General features: G+C 33.7%; 1 protein-coding gene across 3 annotated transcripts in view; it reads right to left on the bottom strand.

Annotated features, from left to right (window-relative positions):
• Positions 1–4,284: 4,284 nt before the first annotated feature.
• Positions 4,285–9,287, bottom strand: part of LOC134719091 (cysteine-rich motor neuron 1 protein-like) — a 31,382-nt gene continuing 26,379 nt past the window's right edge. For all 3 annotated transcript variants that reach the window (XM_063582034.1, XM_063582035.1, XM_063582036.1), the window contains 5 exons: positions 8,612–8,734; positions 6,976–7,062; positions 6,190–6,294; positions 5,119–5,244; positions 4,285–4,521 (listed from right to left, as the gene is read on the bottom strand). In XM_063582034.1, coding sequence (XP_063438104.1) covers positions 4,367–4,521; positions 5,119–5,244; positions 6,190–6,294; positions 6,976–7,062; positions 8,612–8,734 — 596 coding nt within the window. In that variant the 3' untranslated portion in view covers positions 4,285–4,366. The remainder of the gene's footprint in view (positions 4,522–5,118; positions 5,245–6,189; positions 6,295–6,975; positions 7,063–8,611; positions 8,735–9,287) is intronic.

Genomic DNA, 9,287 nt, shown 5'->3' with positions numbered 1-9,287 from the left:
AAAATCTTTACTTTTCTTTCATGTAATCACTGCAGCATGTAAAAGAGGCCAAGGTTATTGGACATGTGACTGACAGAAGCTCGAAACATGAGGCATCCATATACTAAGTGTGAAGCGTCCAGGTCTTCCACCTTCTAAAATATAAAGCTTATAAGAAGTTAGCTAACGCCGCCGCCACCACTGCCAGATCACTATCCCTATGTCGAGCTTTCTGCGACAAAAGTCGCAGACTCGACAAAAAAATATATATAGTCGGCTATAAAATGCCCCGGTGTCATATGTTATTTTGAACTCCTAAAAAAGTGAACCCGGGGTTAAATTACCATGCGGTAAATTTTTCAAATAGTTGCCTGTCATTTTTATTAAATTTGAGGTTTTTAGTAGGGGGTTCAATATAGCGGAGGAGGGTCAAAATACCATGGCGAAGTAAAATTTTCAAAACATCTTTTCCATCATGTTAAAGACATACAAACAACTTATTACATTGTCATAACTATGTGAAGGGGTAAGAATAGCTTGAATTTTTGAAACTCAAAATCTATAGTAGGGGGTTCAATATGCCGCAGGGGGGTAAAAATACCATGGCAGAGCAAAATTTTCAAAATATCTTTTCCATCATGTTAAATACAAACAAACTCTTATTTGGAGTACTATAACTATGTTAAAGAGTTAGAATAGCTAGAATATTTGAAATTCAAGGTCTATAGTAAGGGGTTGAGTATAGCTCAGGAGGGTCAAAATACCATGGCAAAGTAAAATTTTAAAAATATCTTATCATGTTTAATACATACAAACATCTTCTTAAAGTATTATTACTATATATAGGAGTTAAAATAGCTTGCAGTATTGAAATTAAGGTCTATAGTAGGGGGTCAGTATACCGCAGTGTGATCAAAATACCATGGCAAAGTAAAATTTTCAAAATATCTTTTCCATCATGTTAAATACATACAAACATCTTCTTACAGTATTATTACTATATATAGGAGTTAAAAGAGCTAGCAGTTTCGAAATTAAATGTCTATAGTAGGGGGTTCAGTATTCCGAAGGGGGATCAAAATACCATGGCAAAGTAAAATTTTCTAAATATCTTCCCCATCATGTTAAAGACATGCAAACTACTAATTGGAGTTCTATTACAATGTTAAAGAATAAAAATACATGTAGCTTGAATTTTTGAAATTCCAGGTCTATAGTAAGGGGTTCAATGTATCGCAGGGGGGTCAAAATACCAAAAATTTCAAAATATCTTTTCCATCATGTTAAATACATACAAACATCTTCTTACAGTATTATTACTATATAAAGGGGTTAGAATGGCCTTCAGTTTTGAAATTCAAGGTCTATAGTAGGGGGTTCAACATACCGCAGGGGGTTCAATACATACAAACTAATAATTAGAGTTATAAACCCCTGTAGTATATTGAGCCCCCTAATCTAGACCTATAATTTGAAAAAATCTGGCAATTTTAACTCCTTTATGTAGTGAGAATACACCAATGAGTAGTTTGTTTCTATTAAAATTACTGGAAGAGATATTTTGAAATTTTTCTTTGCCATGGTATTGTTGACCCCACTGGGGTATATTGAACCCTCTACCCTGGGCCTTTAAGTTTAGAAATTCTGGCAATTCTAACTCTTTTATGTAGTTAAAATACACCAATAAGTAGTTTGTGTGTATTAAACTTGCAGGAAAAGATATTTTGAAAATGTTACTTTGCAATGGTATTTTGACCCCTACCATGGTATGTATATTGACCCCCTTCTCTAGACCTTTAATTCAAAAAAAATCTGGCAATTTAATTCTTTTATGTAGTTAGTATAAACCAATAAGTAGTTTGTATTTATAAAACTTGCTTGAAAAGATATTTTGAAACTTTTACTTTGCCATGGTATTTTGACCACCTGTGGTTTATTGAACCCCTTACTCTAGACCTTTAATTTATAAAAATCTGGCAATTTAAACTCTTTTGTGTAGTTAGAATATACCAAAAATAAGTCTGATGTATTAAACTTGCAGTAAAAGATATTTAGAAAATTTTACTTTGCAATGGTATTTTGACCCCTTACCATGGTATATTGAACCTATTTCTAGACCTTGAATTTAAAAAAAACCTGGCAATTTAATTCTTGTATGTAGTTAGAATAAACCAATAAGTAGTTTGTATTTATAAAACTTGCTTGAAAGATATTTTGAAACTTTTACTTTGCCATGGTATTTTGACCCCCCTGTGGTATATTGAACCCTCTACTCTCGGCCTTTAATTCAATAGAAAATGTACCTCCCCGTCTTGTATGAATGAGTTTTTAATCTATGATAAGCTTTAGTATAATGTATAATGTTCTATAAATCATCTAGGATGGAAAAAAAACAGGGGGGGGGTGCAATTTACTATAGGGGTTCAATTTTCCATACAGGGGGGGGGGTTCAATTTATCATTGGGGGTTCAATTTACCAAAGCGGTATTTTGACCCCGGGATAAATTTTTCATGGGGTTCAAAATACCATATAACACCGGAGTGAGCAATATGAACCACTTCAACTCAGAATTGAATGCTTCTTTTTGTAACTTTATTTGGATGAAAAAGAGTTGATCGAAGTACATTTTGTACAAAGCGCGAACACTGTGCCCACGGTCAACGCTTTTACAACCCTATGAAGTTACAAAAAAAGCATTCAATACTTATAATTACATCTTTTTGCTAGGATCATGAAAACACGATTTTTATCAAGTTTGTATTAAATTTACCTGTGCACTTTATTTTGGGACTTCGTGTCATCATGAATGATAAGTTGCATTTTGTAATACAGTTGATTAAGGGATGACGCGAGATTGCGAGTTAGCCAATCAGAATAACGTATTATAATGAAACATGCATCTAATGTAATTTATTGAGAATAATATGTGATACAAAAATTAACGAAAAAGAAGTACAGACATGAAACATTGATCTACATATATCTAACTTGTTAATTCAACATCAGCTGGATGTATAGGAAGAGGGATGAGATCTTACAATTCGTTGCGTTTGTTAGCTTTCTAAACATTTCACCTCAATTCACTCAGACTTTATTGTGCATTTGACAGGATAATATCAGCTTCACATCAATTCTGCTGTACTCCTAATCATTGCATATGTTTTAACATGGATCAGTCTTTTGCGTTAAAAATATAGTTTACTAGAAAGGTCACTTCGAGTTTACTGTCAGCCACTGTATCACAAACATCCATAGTTTGCGGAAATGAAACGCGTTTACAACTGATCAAGAGTAAGATGAGATGACTGCTCTACTAGTTATATTTTCAGTAACTAGTTATCTTTTCAGTAACTAGTTATATTTTCAGTAACTAGATATCTTTTCAGTAACTAGTTATCTTTTCAGTAACTAGTTATATTTGCAGTTGGAGGAGCGCAACTCGAGAGATTACCAAATAACAAACAATTTCCAATTCAGTTAAAGGTACTATACAGAAACGTTTTGCATTACTGGAACTTATACGAATAAAGTATCCTGTTATTATGATTGTACATTGAGCGAACTGTAATGTATTACTTTTCATTTAAAAGGTAATATTTTGGGTTCTTCTAGTATTCGGCATGTTGAAAAAAAATGCTCAAAATTGTGAAAGAAACGCGTTTTAATAAAATTATAAATCATTTGGAACACAAGCATTGCAAATTAGAGCTGCGACTAAACATAAAAAAAATTATATTGCATCGTTGGAAATTGGACTCCTTAACATATTTAATTGAACGTTCTATCAAGACGAACTTTCGTGTGTTCTATATACATGACTTTAACGATCATAAATGATAATGTTGAAGTCATGTCAATGTAATATTAAAACATATCATATTCAGCAAGTTGTTCTGAATGGCCCGGATGTGTACAACATCAAAACAGAAAAAAAGAAAAAATAATAAGTCCATTTCCACGCTTGCAAATATTCTACAAATTCAGCATTTTTTCAATTTAAAGAGGAATATAACTCGCGAATGTTGAAAGTGACGGTTCAAAATTCAATCTTGTGTATAAGATTGGTCTAATTTGGTTGAGGTGGACTATCGGTCTGAGAGTTAACAACTTTTTAACTTAATTTTTATAAGGTGTTTTTTTTTTGGCGTTAATACACCAATGTCCTAGGTAAGGGGATTTTTGAGTGCTCACATAAATGGTTTTATACCGCCACATATGCATTTTGTATGTGCGTGTCCAAAATCAGGAGTCTGTATATATTTCTCCCTATTGAATTTGCAAAAACTAATAAGAGAGCTAACGGATAAGAAGTTTAAATTAACTTTATTTAACTAACGTTTATAAATTAACAGCACATTTATATAGTGTTTAGTTCTGAAGAACTGATCAGTAAACAGGGTTAACACATTTATATCGACATCCTTGTTTACAACATTTCTTATTCCCTCGACAGGATGAATCGTTTCTACAGCTACGTCGGGCATAACATCTTGACTTTGGGTATCTGTCTCTTGGACATTTGTTTGGTGTTGGCTTATTTTCTACAAAGTAAAAGACATGAAAAAGTCATAAGTACATGTCTTGTCGTGCTAACCGTACTCCGACTCGTTTTTTTAAGCATTTTGAACTAGCAGAAAGTGTCGTACAAATCAGAAAATATAACACGTGTTTTAATTTGTCATTGTTAAGCACATGACTATATGATAATCATAGGTGTACTCGATAGCTCAAAATAATTGATATGAGGAGATAAAAATCATCTAAAATAACAGGATTGTGATTTTGTAATCAGACGCGCGTTCCGTCTACAAAAGACTCATTCAAGAAGCGCGAACAACAGAAGTTAAAATGCCAAATCAGCGGGTTATTTTCACTTATTTTCGCGGATTGAACAAAATCACCAAAATAAATACCGACAATTCAAAAGTGTGCATGCAAAGGTATTGATAAATATTTTGAATCCGCCAAAGTAATAACCGCCAAAATATTTCGTATACCTTTTTCAATAAAAATCGAGAAATTTTACACCCGCGTAATAACATGCTTTACGGTATTTGATAAAATGTAATGACAGAGATTGTAGACATATAACATAACCCGCTCGCGTTAAAATTTAAAGTTAAAACCAATATAATTACCATCAGGACAGCATGCAAAATATTCATCAGCTGGTCCTCCTAGACAACTGTATCCAGCTGGACACTTGTTTGAGCCGACAACCATTCCACAGGAAAGTGATGGATGGGGATCGCCAAATTTACAGGCTATAATTGGACAAAATATCATTGAAATTGTTAAATGGTGATCATCTAATTCACATGTTATAAATATACATAATATATCATTTAGCAGGATAGGTATGATTGTATGTACTGGTGGATTATTCTGTTATAAAGATCACCTCCAGTGAGCTGTGAGGGTATAGTGGAGTCGTGTTCACCCCTGTTTGTATTGAATGAGGTGGTGTGTCACAAACATCAACCTTTACATAGATAATTGTCACCCCAACACAAAGGGAGGTCTATTACACTGGGAAGTCTATTAATATCTTTGGCTCAAAGTTTGTACAGTAATTACGTTGAATGTTAATACATATCATTAACAATTTTTATTATTTTGAAACTTTGATCATTACAATAACAAAGCGGCGATGATCTGAGACGCAATAGCTTTTGAAGAGTTCTCACATTCGAATACTGATCATGTGATTTGTGCTAGACTCTGATCTGAAATATCATTTAATGACGCTCGAATGTCATTGGATGACGCCTGGGTAATGACATAGCTTAGGTCACTGAAAGGGCCATAAACCCCAATCAGAAACGACAATAGTTAATTTTCTACACTTGGTAATCGTAAAGTTGTACAAACACAAGTGTCATTTGAGAGTCTTGTGTAGACCGCTTGTCAAGCGTCAAAAATTATAAGTTTCTTTCAGCCATCTTTTAGCAACATTTGCTCTAGTTTAATATTTTTTTAAACCACTTTGAGCTGAGATTTTTTGGATAAAGAAAAGGAACAGCTTTCTGTTTTTTTTCATAGTTGGAGACTCACGACAACCTTTAGTTGATAATTTCTGTATCATTTGGTATTTGGTGGAGAGTTGTTTCATTGGCAATCACATGTCCCTATCTTTATATTTATGGAAACCCTGTTTAATATTAATTCTGTATATCTATGGGAACCTTGGTTATCATTAAGGTACTTACGGATTTTACAGCAGACTTCATTTTTACAGTAGGTTAACGATGGGCACGGTGTACTAGGAAATGGTCCTATTTTACATGTACCTTGAGGCGTTCCCTTTTCACAGGCTATAATAATGTGAAAAGTGCATAGGAATTAGGTTGATCTAAATTTTACAATACAATAGAAATTACGTTCACGTGTTTGTGCTTTGAAAATTGAAATATAAAGTAAAGCTTTGGCTGACATTAGAAAAAAATAATATTCATTTGTTAAAATTTCTATAACAATTATATGCTACCAATTCACTAGACCAAGTTGTTTTCAAAGAATATTTGAACAAAAGAAGTATTCGAACTACAGTATAAACGTCAACACAGTGGCATTTCAAACCAATGGTCAGTGACTTTCTCATGACACTCCGTCTTCTTCAACAACAAAAACTGACCACCACGAAAAAGCAAAACAGTGCTGAATGTAGCGTGAAACACCGATCAATCAATCATTTTTTTCTTCTTCAAAGGCTATTGGCTGCATTACAAATAGAAGATACTAGCTTACAACCATATTTGATGTCAGGCAAATAGCCCAGTGTGTGGTGTTACTTTTATGCAGTGGTGAATCCAGATATTTCCATAAAGGGGCAAGGTGGGCAGAGGGTTTTCACTCACTGATAAAAAGTGACCCACTTTAGTCTTGCTTCAGTGTTTTCATAAACAATCAACTATTTTTCCACAAAAGGGCGTGCCTATTAGGCTTTCAATTTAACCAGACTCTGTTATCAACTATAGCTGGATGAACTAACTCACCAAGTAAACATTGACATGTCTGACATCCATTGACGGTATGTTTATATCCGTATGGACATTGGCGGCTGCATTTTATTTGAGGACATACTGAAACAAACAAAAATAAATGATAAAATGATATCTATATCTATAAGACAGTAATGAATAACAATATGTTCTAAATATCAACCGGTTTCAGTGTTTTCCTAAACAATATGGTATGCTAGCTGCCAAAAGATTTTTTCCAAGTGCTAAATGTTGAAGAGATTGAAAACAAATAGTACCTTAACAGAACGACAATTCAAATAAGTGCCACATGTGGAGCAGGATCTCCCTAGTTTTTTAAGGATTCATGTTGCCTATTCTTTAGTTTTCTATGTTGTTTCATGTGTATTATTGATTGTCTGTTTGTCTTTTTCATTTTTAGCCAAGGCGTGTCAGTTAATTTTCGATTATGAGTTTGACTGTCCCTTTCGGTATCTTTCGTCCCTCTTTAAAATAAGACAACAAGATAACATATACGTCTTGGCGCTTTACGAATATGTTAATATTGTGTTTATGGACTAGAATAAAATAAAAATAAGTGATGATCGAGGTCAAACTACTGTACTATAAACCAACTTATTTTCGCGCGGGTATTATTTTTTAGACTATCGCGAGAAGACTAATAACGCCAAAATAAATCATCGCTTATATGTATAATTTGGATCTTTCCTGATTCAACTGCATCAAGATAATTATAAAATGGCGAAACTAAATAGTCGCAAAGTGTTCTACATGTACAAAGAGTAAAACGCGAAATAGAGTATCCGTGGAAATAGTTTCGTTTACAGCATTTGAAAATCCAAAACTACTGTTGCCTTTAAGATGTATGTTTTGTTGATAATTAGATGTAGTATAATCGCCAAGGAGACAAACCTCTTCCAGAGGCCAAATGACATATCAGTTTACAACAATAGCATATAAAGGTCACAGTTCGGCCTTCAAAAATGAACAAATCCATACTAATAGTCAGATAACTGGAAAGACCTTACTAAGAGAAAATTTACAGAAATCTGAGGAAATTTTAAACGGGAAGTACCAAATGTCGAAATCAAAAGCAAAGACATACCAAACGAGTGAATAACAACTGCCATATTTCTTAACTTGGTCCATGCATTTTTGATGTAGCAAATGATTGATTAAAACTAGTTTTGTAGCATGCTCAACCTATCACTTGTATGACAGTCATTCAAACATACTATACTGACCGACTTTAGAAACGCTAAATTTTTCTTTGTAATTCCCATTTTCAAAATGCATTTTTTGTAAACAAACTTATGAACAGAAAGTTCTTTCATTACTGCAATGTTTTAAAGAAAAAATGCAAAGTTCAAAAGATGAGTTGATCGCGTCATTTTCATTGTTCAAATATTGTGGTAACTGGTTTCCCCCTTACCAATGAACTTGTCACCATAAAAAGCAATATCTGCCTGTAGCAAACCCCAAGATGATTGTCAGAAAGCTCAATCTAATTTGTTTGGCACGTTTTGGGTTCTGTTTTGCATCTTCTGATTTTGGTAACCCATAGATGGGATGTGAAAGTACAGAGCCACGTCAAATGGATATTACAAAAAAAAACACAACAGAAGTAGAACCATACAATTTAAGAACATACCATAAGGACAGCATACTCCCGGGTCACCGTGTGGAGGTGAGTTACATTGGTATGCAGCCGGACATTTTTGTCCGCCTGTGCCACACTTGACCGATGACAATGGTTTAACGTTCCCTGCACATCCTGAAAGAAGAAGATAAATGTGAAAGCATAATAACAAATATATCGACATGTGACTTGGCAAGCCTGGTTACGGACAACTGGACCCGTCCGAACCCCCGGTTGTCTACCGTCTGTTGAACATATCATAACAAGTATTTTATCTCTAATGCTATAATAAAATGAACATGACGTCTTTCGTAATAAAGGTTATTGTGCTATATCAATTGTGTATTTACAGACACATGCGATTCATATGCATGGGGTTCAATATGCGAGTCATGCATGTAATACGAATGTTACATTCGTTTCGTTTCAATAGATACTTTTGTACATGCGTGATACATGTGTGGCAAATTTGCCCAATTAGTGTTCTCTTTAAACACAAACACACTTAATTGTTAGGATGTTGTATTATTTGTGTATCGAAATTCCATGCGCATTTTTATTACACAGTTTTGTTTTTTGAAATACAAATTGTAGCCGACGTTCAAAACATTTTTTTTACTTTTCACAAATTTCTTAGATGATTACTTTGATTACATACAGGAATATTCGTGATTACTCCAGATTAAAA

This window comes from Mytilus trossulus, chromosome 5 (genome assembly GCF_036588685.1).
Source record: "Mytilus trossulus isolate FHL-02 chromosome 5, PNRI_Mtr1.1.1.hap1, whole genome shotgun sequence".
NCBI classification, from domain to species: Eukaryota; Metazoa; Mollusca; class Bivalvia; order Mytilida; family Mytilidae; genus Mytilus; species Mytilus trossulus.
Note: the sequence above shows the minus strand (reverse complement) of the source record. Positions and strands in the feature narration are given on the sequence as shown.